General features: G+C 42.0%; 1 protein-coding gene across 1 annotated transcript in view; it reads right to left on the reverse strand.

Moving 5' to 3' along the window:
- The window catches only part of TKT (transketolase), a 67,329-nt gene that overhangs the window by 35,281 nt on the left and 13,806 nt on the right, over nucleotides 1-18,242 (reverse strand). Inside the window, exons 2-4 of the mRNA XM_089681852.1 lie at nucleotides 7,130-7,247; nucleotides 5,267-5,380; nucleotides 1,102-1,199 (exon numbers count right to left, since the gene is read on the reverse strand). Of these exons, the coding sequence (XP_089537978.1) occupies nucleotides 1,102-1,199; nucleotides 5,267-5,380; nucleotides 7,130-7,247 (330 nt within the window). The remainder of the gene's footprint in view (nucleotides 1-1,101; nucleotides 1,200-5,266; nucleotides 5,381-7,129; nucleotides 7,248-18,242) is intronic.

Genomic DNA, 18,242 nt, shown 5'->3' on the forward strand with positions numbered 1-18,242 from the left:
GATGGAGAAGATTTGTGCTGGGTCTAGGATTGTTGCATGGGGAGATGAACGGGGTGGGGGATCTGTGCTTGGGTGGAAGGGCACATACCACGGACCCCTGTACTTGTTACATTACATACTCCGGATTCCTGTACTTTGTACAATACATACTCCTGACCCCGACCCACAGTCTGTACTCTACTTACTACCAAACCCTATACTTGTGCATTATATACTACTTACCCCTACACTCTGTGTGTTACATACTACTGACTCCTGCCCTCTGTACTCCTGATTCCTGCACGCTGTGTGTTACACACCCTCAACCCCTGCATTCTGTGTATTACATACTACTGACTCCTGAATTTTGTATGATATATTTTCCTAACCCCTGTACACTGTACAGTACACACTCCTGAGCCATGCACTCTAGCTGCTGTAATATACATAACATACTCCTAATTTTGCATGGGTACAACTACTGTGGCATTCGTGAAAAAGGCTTAGGTTCCATTTACCATATTTCTTGAATCTCCTCCCACTGTTAGAATAAATTGACCCTACACACCATTTTTCACTGTGGTGCACTGCATCATCGCATCCTTCGAGGTACCCCAGGGGTGCCCCAGTTCTTTTACAATCCTAGAAATGCCCTTGGTACATGTGCTTCATCCGACTCCACTTAAAATTGTTTGCTGGAGTTGCCTTTTCAGAAGACCAATCATCAGGGTATTCAGTGCCCATCAGTAGATGTGTAATCCTCCTCCATTTATTTTATAGCTCAGATGCAATGAAGAGATGGTGATTCTGAATAACATGATTGATCTCTTTTCAATAATGACACCTTTAGGCTACGTTATGCTAATTAAAGGCAGAAGGATACAAGGAATACATTTAGATGAAAATAATGCACAAGTGAAGGAAAACAAATGTCTGTATTAAAGAATAGTATTTGGATGGAGTAGCCTTTTTTGGAAGATTTCTCTTCAATTCCTATTTTGTAGAAACAACAGGACATAAGAGAAAATCTCTCAAAAGTGAGGCCTTTCTAGACAGTTGTCATTACTCAAGATAGAATACAGGACACAAAAGAAGGACAACAAAAGGCCTGTGTGCCATTACCTTGCTTTATCAAAGTATTTTCCGGTGTAAGCCATGCCGGCAGCAGCCCCCAGCCCCTGTCCCAGTGATCCTGTGGCTACATCTGTAAATTCTTGCCTCTAAAACAGAAACAAGCATGGATTAGTATGAAAGTATATTCGGCAACATTTTGTACAATTTCATCTCCCATTGAAAGCTAACTATTAGTTTTAGTTTTGGAAATAGTTAAAAATATAATCTGATTATACTCAATAGGATTTTATTTTTGCTTTAGCTGGGTGGAGGGCCTACAAAGGAAATTGTATGTTTGGGTGCCACAGCTGACAAGCAGCTAATTTGGGCAGCAGTCTTGTGTATATGGGTACCACCATGCATCACTAACCATCCAATGTCATTGACTCTAAAGGAAAAAAAATTGTGTGCAAATACTAGGAATCCAGCACCAGGGGTGTCTTGCTGCTCCTCCCTAAATAAAGTCACTTCACATGCCCAAACATATGTGATGTGCGAAACAGAGCTGTTAAACGCAATGCCCTGATGAACACCCAGGTGGACAGAAACTCATCTTTTCAGTAGGAGCTTAAAATTATAAAGGTCAAAGTAATTGTTCCCCTTAACCAGGGTAAATCAATCATCTCTTGCACTTAACAGTATAATACAGGCTTCAAGGGAAAGGTGCGTGGTGAACTCTCACCAAAAAGTAAAATGGACCCAATGATGGACTAACGTTCAAAGAGGGTATAAGCACAAATACATCCATAGTGCTCTCAGTTTAGCCTAAATCTGAATTCTAGCTTGGACCAATACAAGTATATATGTGCCATGCCTGTGGAATCCCCTTGTAAGCAGGAAATCACAGTGATCTCCACTATCATACAGGTCCTTTGCTGAGTGGCTGCCCTGCTGCTTAGCGAACACAGGAGGTTGTTTGCTTGTTTGGCACAGGCACCATTCAGAGAGCAATGCATTTACCCAATTAATGCAAAGAGTTCTCTGACTGGTTGAGCTGGAGAGGCAGGCATGTCACAGTCTCTTTCTTGTCCAATCAGAGAATGCTTCGCGTTCAATGAGAAAATTAAAAGCGTTCTCACTATAAGGCTAGGTTCACATATGTGCGGGTGGTTGCCGATGTGGATCCGCACAAAAATCCACCCGCACAGAGGAATGCGGACCCGCGGGTGGGTGCCATTAATTCTAATGGCACACCGCCCGCACTGGAAATCGCAACCGTACTGGGAACCAAGGTTCCCGTGCAGGCTGTGTTTTCAGAAGAAGTGCAGGGATTTCCCTGTGTGTCCCAGGGCATGGGAGTCTATTCAAATGAATGGGCTCTCATGCCCACACAAAACGCAGTCCGTAGGAACGCAGATATGTGATTCAGGGGTCAGAGAATTACTTCCCGTGTTCACTAAGCAGCAGGACAGCCTCTCTGTATGAAACCTGGATGTTAGCAGCAATCACTGCAGTAGCAATGCCTGTTACAGTGATTTCCAGCTTTCACTGGGATTGGCTGGGTATGAAAAATACATACTTACATTGGTCCAAGATGAACCAACATAACTATGCAAAACTATCTATACCTGGAATTCAGTTTTAAAGTGGTTCTACAGTCAAGATGTTTTTTACCTTAATGCATTCCCTGAATTAAGGTAAAAAAACATACCCCTACCTGTTCTGCCCCCCACTCCTAAACATGTACCTGTCTCCTCTCACCCATCCAGCATTGCCCCCAGCTAAAGCACTGCTGCTCTCTCTTCCTGGCCTCACAGTAGACACAGACAGCAGTGGGAGTAATAAGGCCACCGCTGCTGTCAGTCAAATCCTGTGAGGAGCGGGGGCGCTGAACCATGTTGTAGGTGTCTATGGGTGTACACAGCCCGGCTCGGAGTGTGCACACATGGGTGCTCCATTAGCAGCCAGCTTGCTGAGGGGGCACTCAGAGGAGAGGGGGAGTGGACAGTGCTGGCAGGGAACTCCAGGAGAGGAGGTAAGGGACAGCTCTGTGCAAGGATAAAAAACCTTTGCCTTTAATATCACTTTAAGATCAATTTTTATTAAAACCTTCTTTTTGGAGAGATTCACACCTTTCTATGTTATACTGTGAAAAGTAAAGATGATTAATTCATCCTGATTAAGGAACATTTGTTTTGATTTTTATCATTTTAAGGTCCTATTCGAAAGATGAGATTCCGTCCAGCTGGGTGTTCACCAGTATAATCACACAATTGTATGGACATATACACTCACCAATCACTTTATTAGGTACACCTGTTCAATTGCTTAGTAACACAAATTTCTAATCAGCCAATCACATGGCAGCAACTCAATGCATTCAGGCATCTAGGCGTGGTAAAGATGACTTGTTGAAGTTCAAACCGAGTTTCAGAATGCGGAAGAAAGGGGATTTAAGTGACTTTGAACGTGGCATGGTTGTTGATGCAAGACCAAGCCCACACCGGGTGTCACTCCTGTCAGCTAAGAACAGGAAACAGAGGCTACAATTCGCACAGGCTCACCAAAATTGGACAATAGAAGATTGGAAAAACATTGCCTGGTCTGATGAGACTTGATTTCAACTGCAACATTCAGATGGTAGGGTAAGAATTTAGCGTAAACAACATGAAAGCATGGATCCATCCTGCCTTGTATCAAAGGTTCAGGCTGGTGGAGGTGGTATAATGGTGTGGGGGATATTTTCTTGGCACACTTTAGGCCCCTTAGTACCAATTGAGCATCATTTAAATGCTACAGCCTACCTGAGTATTGTTGCTGTCCATATCCATCCCTTTATGACTACAGTGTACCCATCTTCTGATGGCTACTTCCAGCAGGATAATGCACCATGTCACAAAGCTCAAATAATCTCAAACTGTTTTCTTGAAGATGACAATGAGTTCACTGTACTCCAATGACCTCCAGTTACCAGACCTCATTCCAATAGAGCACCTTTGCAATCTGGTGAAATGGGAGATTCACATCATGGATGTGCAGCCGACAAATCTACAGCAACTACGTGATACTATCATGTCAATATGGACCAAAATCTCAGAGGAATGTTTCCAACACCTTGTTGAATCTATGGAGAATTAGGACAGTTTAGAAGGCAAAAGGGGGTCCAACCCGGTACTAGCAAGGTGTACCTAATAAAGTGGCCGGTGAGTATTGTTTGATCACTGATCACATAGAAATGTTGTGTTCTCATTATCAAATTATATTTAGTAGCAAATCTTATACAGGAATAACCACTGAAGGATACATTTTGCTCTGGTTTTATTTTATTTTTGCTTACATAGCATACAGCACGGCACAATTTGAAGTTGTAAATTTTATGGATGAAATTTGATTTCGTTGCTTAGCTGCTGGGAGGTAATATTATTTGAGGATCTGGGAATATCACATTAATATTATAGATATATGGTATATGCTTGCCCAAACCTAGGCCATAAACATTCTAGAAATCTAATAGCCCAATGGCCAGATGGCAGGCTGACAACGCTGCTGCTAATTGCAAGCAGCAAGCTTAGAATTATCAGCCTGAAACAGGAAGTGCCCTTATGGGTAGAATATACAGGTAAGAAATTCTGCAAAAGATTCACGATAAATGATTTGCTGAAGAAAGCTGTCTACAGTGAGGATGCCAAACATAGCAAAAAAAAAGGCTTTGGGTTTACATAGACTTTAAAGCGGACCATGCATTTCAAGCAAAGCTCTTATTTAGTGATAGCCCCCTCCCCTATGCAAAAATGCTGCTCTAAACTGAAAAAAAAATCTGCACAGGTTGACGTTACCATTTTTCCAATGAGATACCAGGGAATGCCGAGTAGTTCGAATCTCACAGGATGACATACCAGCACAGTCCAGGATTAGTGAGATTAGCACTATGCAGCATTTCCCTAGGATCTCGCTGGAAACATTGTGATGTTACGCTTGCTTAGGCGCCATAAATAGAAATGGAGAAATAGAAGAATATTAGAAACATTTTCCTTCAACAGCATTTTAGGAAGGGGGCCTTCCCTATATATGCAGGTCTTGATATTTAAGCAAAGCTAAATAAGGAGGAGATTATTTTCCAGTAAACTCCTGAAATATTTACATATGTGTTCATAGATAATCATTCATCCATCTCTTAATTAAAGATGCATAAAGTAATACAGGCATGGTATGTTTGCTACAGGAATATACCAACCGGTACTGGATGTCCCTCCAGGATGGAATCCAGCTTTCTGAGGTTGAACAGTTCTGATTCAGGCACAAATCCGGCCTCTGCCCAGGCTGCATAGAGAATGGGAGCTGCATGACCCTGGATGGAGACAAATAATGTATTGCCTTCATATTCCCACAGACTTTTATCTTTTACTTATACAAAACACACCACAAAAAAAGAGTAGACAACACAGCAACATGTGATAGATGGAGCAGATGCCGCCATAAACAATCTGCTGTGCCCTCAGGGAATCTCTAGGGATTTAACTTTCCTAAAAATTTCCCACACTGTATGTTTAATATCTGCAGAAATAAAAGATATTAATGTAGTAAATACATGGGAAAAATATACTCTAGAAAAAGATGCCAATATTTTGTAAAAAGACTGGAAGAGTCTGCACAGACACAGAGAATAATTTATACATCAATAGTCAGGAAGATTACAAATAGAAGGGATTAATCACTGTTGCTATTCTACTTAAGAATCAGTGCCTTACAATGGTGCAAAGGTATACGGTAAAATAAACAATAATAAATAATAATAATAATAATAAAAAATAAAGGTGATTAATGCTAGGTTGAACTGTAGGCTTCCTTTGAACATGATGACATGTGTGTTCATGATTATTGCATAAAAGCAGTAATGAACCATAGTAATGTTCAAGGGAGTTCAGAAGATGCTAGTGCCCTCCAGAAAAAGAAAAATTGCCTGTCTCAGTTTTGCAAACACCTACCTTGAAGTCCTATAGCAGTATTGAAACAATGTCCCGTGGACCAATGAGAATACAATTATTTTTCTGTCAAAAGTACACAGAGGAGCCTATAGAGAATGCAAAACAGTTCATAGCAGCACCAACCCTTTTCCCAACTGTGAAGCATGACGGATGGAATGCAATGTTTTTGTTATTTTGCAAACTCAGGACTAGGATAGCTTTGAGGGATCGAAAGATTCTAATCTGTATATGGAAATTCTATGGCAAGATATCAAGGTGTCCTGTAACTTTAAGCTCAAAAGAAATATTGTGATGCATTATAGTATCAATCATAAATACAGGAGTAACTAAACAAGAAGATGGCTTAAACATTTTATAGTGTTATCAACTCAGTTCTATTGAATTGCTGTGGCATGTTCTGAAGCAGGCCATTCAAGCAAAACACCATACACTATACCTAGACTAAAACAGTTTAGTTTACAGAAAAGAACAAGTATCCCCTAACTGCTGTTACCCAGGTATGATATGATTAACCACCATAGTAGCTTTTTCTATCAGTCACTAAACAGGTTGTTCAAGAAAGAAATGGTATTGGAAAGAAATGTAAATAATATTGTATTTAATATGTATAATAAATATAATATATAGTGTAATATTATATTGTCAATAGTAAACCCCCCCCATCCTCTCTAAATACTTGCCTGAGCCCGATCTTTATCCAGTGCTGTGTCCAACAGCAGAGGCTTCCTCTGCTCTCTCTCCTCACTGGCTCAGAGGCAGCAGTGGGAGCCATTGGCCAGTGAGCCAGTGAGGAGGGAATGGGGGGAGGGTCCAAGCCACACTGTGTATCAATGGCCAAACAGCTCAGCATGGGATCGAGCTCCCATAGCAAGACATTTGCTATGGTAGCACTCAGAAGGGGGAGGAGCCAGGAGCACTAGTGGGGGACCCTACAAGAGGAAGATTGAGGCCGCTCTGTGCAAAACCATTGCACAGAGCAGGTACAATAAGTATGACATGTTTGTTATTTACAAAAAAAAAATCCCTCTATAATCACTTTAAGTATTCACAAATATTTTATTATAACTGTATACCTTTGGGGCAGCTATTCTACTTTTGCATGTAATCCATACCTTAGACATTACGAAGCGATCATTGTTGGGATTCTTGGGGTCCTGAGGCTTATACTTCATGGTATGGAAGAACAGCACGGACATAATTTCGGCTGCGCTGCAACATGATGTTGGATGTCTAGGAATAAAATGAAACAATGATATGAGAACATAAAGATGACCCATAAGGAAACCCATTCAATAAACTACTGTCTGGTTTAAGGGTACATGCACATAGCACATAGATACATTCCAGATGCATCACAAAAGGCATGAAAAGTCTTACAGTTCATTTACTTTATAAAGCAGCCACAGCCTGAGTAGAAAAGCCAGTCTCGAAAAGCATACATGAATGACACTTGCTCTCTATGTGTAAGCAGTGGTCTCCCTTCAGAGGTCTGACACACCCCCTGCTAAGTCAGACCTACTTTAAGTTGTGGCTACTTTCCAAAGTAAACAAACTACAACACTTTGCAAAACTTTGTTTCGATGCACTTGGAATGTACTTAGCTGTTTAAGGCCTTGCTTACATGGGGTGTACTACAGTGTACACCTGTGTGAGGGTTGTGTTTACTCGCATGGGGATGCATGGTAATCCACTCATCCCCATGATGGCAGACGTATTCCTGTCTATTGGGACACAGTGGCTCCATGGACACATTTGTGCGGGTGCGCGTCCCTGAATGTACACTGTCTGCATTCGGGGCCAACCACCTGCATGGATGTACTGTAGTATGCCCCTTGTGAACAAGGCCTTAAAGCTAGGTTCACATCTATGCAGGTTTTGGTTGACACATTTTTCCGGCGTGTTTTGAGGTGCATTTGCATTTTTGATGCATTTTTTTTACACATTTTTTATGCAGTTCTGACAGTTCTGTTCATGCAGTGTGACTTTGATGCGTTGATTGGATTTTACACTCTCTGGCACTCAAGTAGCATCAAAGTCACATCTAAGTAGTGCAGGAACCTTTATGTGCCCAAAGTTGCATGTTAGGATTGGGGTTAAGGGCTAGGGTTAGGGTTAAGAGTAGCCCTTAAAGTGGAGTTCCACCTGAAAACAAAAGTCAGCAGCTACAAATACTGTAGCTGCTGACTTTTAAAATACAGCCACTTACCTGTCCCTCGGTCCTGTGGTGTTCTCACTGCAGCTGGTTTCACCGGCCGTCTTCTCTCCCTGGCGCTGGCATCTTCAGTGTGGGCACCCGGCTGTGACAGCTTGTGGCTTCACAGCCGGGTGCCCACTGCGCATGCGCGAGAAGCGCTGTGCTTTGTGAATGACCCCGTAGTCTTCTGGGACCTGTCACGTGTCCCAGAAGACTACGGGGAGCGGGGGAAGGGACAACTTCCGCTTCCGATCGCCTAGGCAATTGCAGCGGAAGTGGGAGTGCCAATAAAAGGTGCCAATCCTTAATAGGAAGCGGGGGACAAAGGCTTAAAGCGGAACTTCTCCTTTTGGGTGGAGCTGCACTTTAACCCTAACATTTAACCATAACCCTTAACCCCAACCTTAACATGCGGCTTTGGACACATAATGGTTCCTGCACTACTTTGATGCTATTTGAATGCAGAGTGTAAAGTCGTATCAAAGTTGCATCAAAGTACATGAACAGAACTGTCATGCTTTCCTACTAGCAAAAAAAAAAATCGCAAAAGCAAAATGAATCAAAAATACAACACTTGTGTTTTTGGTGAGGGTCAATTGAAGTATGTCAATCTGCTGCGGGAAAAAAAAAAGTTCTTGACCCTTTCCAAAAAATGCACCAGCTCAAAACGCACAGATGTGGACTAGATCCATAGGAAACCATGCTAAAAGGACTGTAGTGTGTTTCTGCAAACTGGAAAATGCACTGAAATCCATGTACGTGAGAACCTAGGGTAAATTGATAGTTCACTTTCAATCTTAAATCTGATTGGCTGCTTTGAGTACCACTGCTTATAACATAATTATATTGTCAGAAATATCACAATGCACATTCACATATCAGGATAATGGATTTGTCAGAACAAGAGTTGCTGCAGTTGAACATCTGGTATTTATTTCCACTTAGGAAAATATGAAAAGCATACAACGTACTTCCAACATTCACTAATGATCGCCCTATACGCTTCTGTTTACACAAGTCTCATAATCCACATGCATGTTAGAACTTAAACATGCTGGAAATTCTGATTACTCATCCCTACAGTGCAAAATGAATGCTAGAGTTAAAATATACACACAGAAACAGAGTTCTCATCAAACAAAAATTAGTCATAATTAGTACATGCGGGTTTAACATTTTCAGTCCTGCAAACTCCACCCATACTTATCTAAATTCTACCGCCGTCTTCTCTTTACGTCCTGAAATAGTGAGTGGGGACAGGTGAGAACACACCCTTTAGCATAGAAATATGTCAGGAAACACATAGCCCTAAGGCCTATACAGCCTTGGCAGCTCCAAAAACACAAGATAAGTAACAAAAAGTGTTTTTTTTTAAGAGCCTTAAAATAAAATGGTGTCCTTGATCTAAATAAAGTAAAAATATTAAACAGCCATTCTGTGGTTATTTTAAGATTTCTCAAATACACTCACTATATGGCCAAAAATATTGGTCGGCCTGCCTTTACACGTACATGAACTTTAAAGGTATCCCATTCTTAGTCTGTAGGGTTCAATACTGAGTTGGCCCAACCTTTGCAGCTATACCAGCTTCAGCTCTTCTGGAAGTGCATTAGGTGAGGTACTGATGTCGGACGAGAAGGCCTGGCTCACAGTCTCCCTTCTAATTCATCCCAAAGGTGTTCTATCAGGTTGAGGTGCAGGCCAGTCAAGTTCCTCCACCCCAAACACGCTCATCCATGTCTTTATATACCTTGCTTTGTGCACTGGTGCGCAATCATGTTGGAACAGGAAGCGGCCATCCTCAAACTGTTCCCACAAAGTTGGGAGCATGAAATTGTCCAAAATGTCTTGGTATTCTGACACCTGAAGAGTCCATTCACTGGAACTAAGGGGCCAAGCCGAACCCCTGAAGAACAACCCCACACCATAATCCTCCCTCCACCAAACTTTACACTTGGACAAATGCAGTCAGGAAAGTACCGCTCTCCTGGCAACCGCCAAAGCCAGACACATCCATTGGATTGCCAAACAGGGAAGCATGATTTGTCACTACACAGAACATGTCTCCGCTGCTCTAGAGTCCAGTGGTGGCGTGCTTTTTGCCACTGCATCCGACGCTTTGCATTGGTGATGTAAGGCTTGGATGCAGCTGCTTGGCCATGGAAACCATTCCATGAAGCTCTCTGTGCACTGTTGTTGTACTAATCTGATGGCCACACAAAGTTTGGAGATCTTTAGCTATTGACTCTGCAGACAGTTGGCGACTACTGCACACCGTGCGCTTCATCATGCGCTAACCCCGCTCTGTCATTTTTCGTGGCTGAGTTGCTGTTGTTCCCAGTTGCTTGCACTTTGTTATAATACCACTAACAGTTGACCGTGGAATATTTAGTAGCAAGGAAATTTCACGGATGAACTTATTGCACAGGTGGCAACCTATCACGGTACCATGCTTGAATTCACTGAGCTCCTGAGTGTGACCCATTCTTTCACAAATGTTTGTAGAAGCAGTCTGCATGCCTATGTACTTGATTTTATACACCTGTGGCCATGGAGGTGATTGGAACACCTTAATCCAATGATTTGGAGGGGTGTACCAATACTTTTGGCAATATAGTGTACCTTAAAGTCCAACTCTGGGAATTACAAAAAATATTATCCTTGCAGTCCCTGTTTGGAGACAGCTAGCTTGAGCAAGGAATAGGGTAAGTCTAACATAGTATTCCTCATCCCCTAAAGCAGTGGTCTCCAAACTGCGGCCCTTTGCTTGCCTTTATATGGCCCTTGCAGCACTATTCCTTCCACTGACACCAACAAAGGGGCACTATTTCTCCCACTGACACCGATGATGGGGCACTATTCCTCACTCTAATACCAAAGATGGGGCACACTCTTTACTCCCAGTGACCTCTGGACATTTTCTACTCCCAATGCCCACACTTCGGCCCCCCTAAAGTCTGAAAGACAAAAAACTGACTCTTTGTTTATAAAGTTTGGAGCACCCTGCCCTAGAGTTAATAAGCATTTACCCCTTGAAGAGCAAGGGGCCCACGGCAAAGGTAGTTTTTTTTGCAAATCTCACAGACGGGCTTTAAAACATATCCAAGCTCAAAAACTAAAATTGAATATATGGCAAATTACCATTCTGCAGTCAAGGTGGCTGCATTAATTTTTTTAAAGTGTTGCTAAACCCAGGACCCTGCATTCACTATATCTGGTCTTCCACAGTACACAGAACATGGAAATGCAATTATTTTAGTAAATGTAGGATTTACTGATTTAATGTAGGTAGGATGAAGGTGAGCATTGCAGCAAGTTCTTCTTTTTTGAGGACGGGCTGTGCAAAAGACTATTTTTTATAATTACCTGGAAATCAGCATTACTCATGCCCACAAAATATTCCCTTAATACTTTATTACAAACTCCCTCAATAGGTGAACCTGATCTAAGGTTAATGGACCTTTAACAATACCACCCAATAATCTTGATCATGATAGTTAACAAGAGTGACATTTGCTGTGTCTTTAACACGTTGCTGATAACCCCAGTTGGATGCTGTTTCATAACAGAAATAATTCTTGAACAATTTCATGGATTGCGCTGCTCTGAGATCAAGTCTGAAATAGTTCACCATCCTTCCCTTTATTGGGCCCCTTACACAATGGCCACATGTGTCATAACAGGTCAATACTTCCACAATGTGGTCAGATGTGATCACTCAGTACTGTGCTAATCATGTTCCTTTCACACTACATAAGATTGCCCCAAGAATTCCAGTGGAGTTAAAAATGCAAACTCAGTATGATCGAGCTGTTTTAGGACGAGGCAAGTAAAGGCTGTTTACAGGCCTGACTACCCACAAGGAATGAGAATGCCAACTCATCACAATCTAAATCAACAATGGCAACAATTCTTCTGGATAGATATTAAAAAGGAGTTAGACTGGAAGGAACTAAATATAGGCAACGGCATACAGACAGTCCTATATGCTGACATTTTAATTACATTTCAAAGGGTTTTTTTCTGGTATGTACATAAAATGCTGCTTTTCTTTTTTATTGATAAGTTTCAGAGATATGGTTTAAAAAACTCTCTGAGAAAAGTTAGGTTAATAAAGATGGTCAAAAAAAAAAATCAAAATGAAATTGCCCAAAATAGAAGAGCTATCATACTTACCTCCCCGGGAGCAGTGTCTCCTACCTTCACTAACTTCCAGCACTGTAGCTTCCATCAGTATCTTTAATATTTAACACTTCCCAAGGTGTCAGATGCTTTTGTTCCCCTCTACATGCTGTGGTTCCATCTTCTAAACTCTACACCACTACAGCACACACGTAGGGGCAGGAGGGTGAAATACAAAACATATTTCAACAAGTAAAAAAAATAAATGTTTCTCCTCCAGTTAGTGAACTCCTCCTGAAATTAAAGAATAGATCTTCCAGTTGCACACATAAAAGTCCAAAGCCACAGTTATGGTGGGGAGGAGGTTGTAGTGACCATATGGATACACATTTGGACCACATGTGACAAGCTTTATCAGCACACCTTCCCAATGTGTTATGTGTAAGTGATTGGCAAGTTGTCTAATAAACCCAAATCCTTACACATAAGTGTAGCAATTCTGATTGCATTGCACTGAGAAATTAACTAATGTGCTATTCACTGCACTAGTTTTGATTATATACAGTATATATTTGGCTGTGTCACAGTCAGGGGTCAGTGCTTGCTAAATCAAACCCATAACTGCAAAGTTTACCAGGAAGGATTACGGTATGTAATGTGCTTTTGAAGATTTTTTATTAGGTATAGGTAGAACTTTCAAATTATTTAAATAAAAAGTCTCATAAATAATTACACCTTTAAAATACTATAAAGGCCAAGCTATGTAAATAGAGCATGTTTGGATGGAGCCATTCCTCAAAGCATAAAAAGATGAGTGGATAAGGCAAACTCCATCGAAAATTACGGCAAAGGATGTAGGAGTAACTGTGACAGCAGTTCAGCTACTGGAGGATAGCCAAGACTGACTGCTTCCAATCCTAAACTCTACAGTCACCTTTAAATTGCAGTTTAAGTGATGTCTCTTTGGCCGCTTTCACCATTTTCATCCTTACCAAGCTATATAAATGGAGCATGTTTGGATGAAGCCAGTTCTCAAACCAAAAAAAGCTGAGTGGATGAACGCAGAACACCATCCACACTTATAGCAAAGGACGTAGGAGTAGCTTTGATAGTGGTTCAGCTGCTAGAGGATACACTAGGCCTCCTTTCCGATCCTAAACTCTAGAGTCACCTTTAAATTGCAGTTTACTAAGTGCAGTTTACTAGGTGGCTTTCACCATTTTCATCCTCACCCACATTAGGACATTATTTAAACATTCTTCTTAAGCAACAACTATTTCAGTGGATTGCAGTTACATCGGCATACTTCTGTTTTTCCGTCTCTTTCAAAATGTTCACCTCAAGTTTCAAGTGAACTTCCTTGAAGGTTGGTACTCCCTTGTAATAACCTAATAATACTGTTGTGTCATAGCAACATTTAAAGAGCAGCAAAATCTGATTAGAGGGTTCCAAGCCCAACTCAGGTTCTTAGAGACAACTCTGAGATCCAGGGAAGATATTTCAGTCCCCAAGTTTGCATCCTCACCCCACACTGTGATGTCACTGTTTTATCTTGAGTATACCTTAAGGGCTCATGTACACGGGGCGTTTGGAAAACTCTTCTGAACAATGGAAACTGACTGCTGGAAAACGTAGGTTAAAAAAAGTCAGTTTAGCCACGTTTGTATACCGCGTTTATGTGCGTTTAGCTGCGTTTATGCAAGTTTGTGTTTAGAAGTGATTTTAAATGATAACCTCAGGAGACCTTCCCAAATGCCCAGAATGCACTGAAAAATAGTAAATAATTAACTATTTCAGACATTTTGAGAGGAATAGAGAGAGCAGAAGCAGAGAGAGCAGTATGTGTTGAGATTACCTGTCTTTTCTGGTTGTAGTCACTATGGATCCCATCATGAGCATAATGCGGCACGTTCTACCTTTATTTCCTTCACGCAAAACCTGGAACTGACTGCGCTGGTGTACTGGGTCCATTTGAGTACTTGGAAAATGCTTTGCATAAATTTTTGATGAAGAAAAAGGCTCTGGACAGCATCTGGATATGGACCTGTCGAAAAACGCGTCTAAACGCAAACGCTTGTAAACGCGGTTAACCGTTTACAAGCGTTTGAAACGCCAGTAACATCTACCCCTGAACGCAATTTTGGTGCTTTCAAGACAACAACTGTAACTCAACTGCCTGTAAACGACTATGTGTACATGGACACATAGGAAAACATTAGGAAGAGTTCAGGGGCTGCTGAAAAAAACGTTGAACAGCTCCTGAACGTCAGTCTAGCAGCTGCAATGTACATGAGCCCTAAAACTTAACTCCAGGTATTGGATGAGGTGGAAATCATGATGTCACCGACCCTCCTCTCTACCTAATTCAATCAGAGAATGCCTTACATTTATTTAAAAAAAAAAATGCAAGGGGGTTGATTTACTAAAACTGAAGAGTATAAAATCTGGTGCAGCTCTGCCTGGTAGCCAATCAGCCAATTTCAGATTGTTCACTTAAGCCTTGACAAAAAAAAACTGGAAGCTGATTGGTTTCTATGCAAAGCTGCATCAGATTTTGCAATCTCCAGTTTTAGTAAATCAACCCCATCCCCACCCCATCAAAGGTGTTCTGCGAGTGGCAGCAGTGCCGAGCAAGTGACCTTCTGTGTACAGATGAAACCGCTGGGCACAGGAGCTGGAAGATCACGGTGATCACTGTAGTAGCCTCAACTACTACAGTGATTGTAGCTTCCCCAGCAGACCCTCAGGTATGAGATATGGATATGGATCAATGTAATTATGATTGTATCTGAAGTTAACCTTTAACCATGTTACGTCTATGGGCAGGCAGGTGTAAACGAACATGCAACCATTGAGATCCATTTACCTTTAAAGACAGAAAAGAATGTAAATCTTTCCAGTTTTTATCTTACCTAGACAGAATTGGAGGAAGTTGTATGTAAGTGGATGCATATCCAATTACATCCACCTGCCCACACACTAATATTAACCACTTCAATACCGGGCACTTACACCCCCTTCCTGCCCAGGCCAATTTTCAGCTTTCAGAGCTGTCGCAATTTGAATGACAATTTTTTTCGCACAAATAGAGCTTTCTTCTGGTGGTATCACCACTGAGTTTTTTATTTTTTGCTAAATAAAACAAAAAACATTTGAAACTTAAAAAAAACGCACTTTTCTTCATTTCTGTTATAAAATTTTGCAAATAATGTTTCTTCATAAATTTAGGTCAAAATGTATTCTGCTACATTTCTTTGGTGAAAATAATAATAATAATTTAATTTGTATTTTTTTTCAAATGTTTCTATTATTTTTTATTACATTTTTTTTCTTTTTTTTACTACTTTATTTTTCAGCACACTGTGACCAAAGCAATACAATGTTACCATAGCAACACTGAACTACTCTGGGCAAGTGATCAGGATTTTTTTTTAACACATTATGATTGCTAATACCAATGTATTTCATTGATATTTGCAATCATTGTTACTGAATGAAACTAATTCATTCAGTATTTTGTTGTGATTAGCTGTGATTGGGCAAAGCTGATCACATGATACAGATGGGCTGTGATTGGCCCTGTCTGTATCATGTGACTCCCTTGACCAGTCACAGCTAACAATGTAATTGTATACAATGAATGGAATGACAGGAAGCCAACCATTGTATACAATTGACATGTGATCTGCTGTGATTGGTCAAAGAGATCACATGACTAGCAACAGGCCGGTATAGTGATATGTCATCAGCTGTGTCCCGGTGACAGATCGTGCTGCTGCGTGGCCCAGCGGCCGCGTAAGCGGCTCGTTTCCACAGGACACCATATGACGCCCAGTCACAATGGCGAGTGTCCCGCCCAGCCTATAGCAAATTGACGGCTGGGCGGGACACTCGCCACTGTGACTGGGCGTCATATGGTGTCCTGTCGAAACGAGTCGCTTACTCGGCTGCTGGGCCACGCAGCCGCACGATCTGTCACCGGGACACAGCTGATGACATATCACTATAAAAGGTGTTAAAGCAGAACTGAAGGGTGAATACTTACCTGTCCAAGGGTCCCTCAGCAAAGTGGGCATCTTCTTCTGAGTGACATCTTCACAGGGGATATCGTCACTTCTGCACATGAGCAGGAGCTAGTCATCCCATCACTGTGCGCTTGCTGCAGGTTAGTTTACAACACTGGAGATTACAGCAAGCAAGCAGGTAGGGGCATTTTAGAGCAGAAGAGACAGTGCTTGTCTTTCCTGCAATAAAAGCCTGCATGCTCATGTTTCTTACAGGGAAACTTCGGTTCTCCTTTAGGCTTCTGTTAACCTTTGACGCTGGCCGTACGCATGTATGCAGCCGCTCAGCATGTGGGCCTTAAAGTGTTACTAAACCCACAAAAGTAAAATCAGTCTGTATATGCAGTAAAGCATGCTTGTTATACTCACTGTTTACCCTAAGGGGTTAATCCTCTGCATTGTGTAAAAAGGCCGTTTGATCCTTTCTTCTCTGTTCCTCCCCTTTTTCAAGCGACCACCTTTCATCTCCAGACTGAACCATTCTGCGCATGCTCAGTTTGGTGTGTATTGCTAGAGAGGTTTTTTTTCTTGGGAGAGTGCATGTGATTAGCACAGGACCAATCAGCACTGGCCAGACAGAGTTCAGCGGTTCTGCATCCTCCTACAGCAGAAAGAAAACTCCTCCTACAAGCTTTAGCTAGTGGTGGGCTGGACACTGATAGAAGTCACAAGACTGCTCTAACCTCTGATGAGAAAGGGTGTTAAACAGTTTTTATTTACTAAAATAATTGCACTTCCATGTTGTGTGTACTGTGGGAGACCAGATATAGTGAATGCAGGGTTCGGGCTTTAGTAACACTTTAACCATTAAAACTACTTACTGTGCTGAGAGAGCGCTCCCTGCACACTACCACCATGCTCCCAGTGCGGTAGCTGGCGGTGATTGGTAATCTCCTAATGCATACTAGTGATCAGGAGCTTTTCGATCATATGACCGATGTGACAACCAATCACAGAGGTCACATGACCCAAAGGCCTGCCTCCGTCTCCCGGCTTTTTGCACCCTTAAAGGGCCAGCAGGCAGCCGGCGCCAAGGGGTTAATATCCGGCTGAAAAACTGACAGGCGGATCTGATCAAAACACTCGTCTGAAAGGACCCTAAGGAAAGTCATGTGTGCTGCGTGCACATATGCTGACAGGAGGAGATAGCAGAGTGATCAGATCAGGGGTGGACTGACAACTCATGGGGCCCCCCGGGCAATAGGGGATCATGGGGTCCCTGTGTCCTTGCCCAAACTCAAAAAAGCCTATGAAAAAGGTACCAGGGGCATCTCATGGGGCCCCCTACTGACCCCGGGCCCTGGGGCAGTGCCCGAGTTTCCAAATGGCCAGTCCGCCCCTTGTTTTAGATGGATCTTGATCTTGAAAAATCTATATTTCCATATTTTAATTATCCTACTTCTATTGATAGTGGCTCTTTGCTAAATTGCTGTTTAGGAATACAGGATGACCATATTGCAAAGCACATTATTCATCAGTGTGGGTCTTCTAATTGAGATCTGCTCAGCCTAGTGTTACCATTGGCAGTGCCTACCTACGTTGCAGAGCAAGAATCTGGAGCAATGCCTCTAAGCATGGGATAAAAGTGACATTTCATACCATTCATGAGCACTCCTAGAAGGCCGCTGGTTATGAATGGAAGGAACAGAGGTATGCTGAGTGTTTGAGATGTCAGGAACAGTGTAATCAGATGTGTTAGGGCAGAACAGACTATTCCAAAAGTCTGGGGAGCTGGCGCTGGCCTCGGGACATCTGGCACACCAGCATACCAAGGGCATCTTGTGTTTTTGTTATTCATTCGTTCTGACTCTGCTTTTCTGTGCAAAGCAGCATAAATTATTGTGC

This window comes from Staurois parvus, unplaced genomic scaffold (assembly GCF_062004578.1).
Source record: "Staurois parvus isolate SC_StPar_1 unplaced genomic scaffold, SC_StPar_1.0 ptg000282l, whole genome shotgun sequence".
Taxonomy (NCBI): domain Eukaryota; kingdom Metazoa; phylum Chordata; class Amphibia; order Anura; family Ranidae; genus Staurois; species Staurois parvus.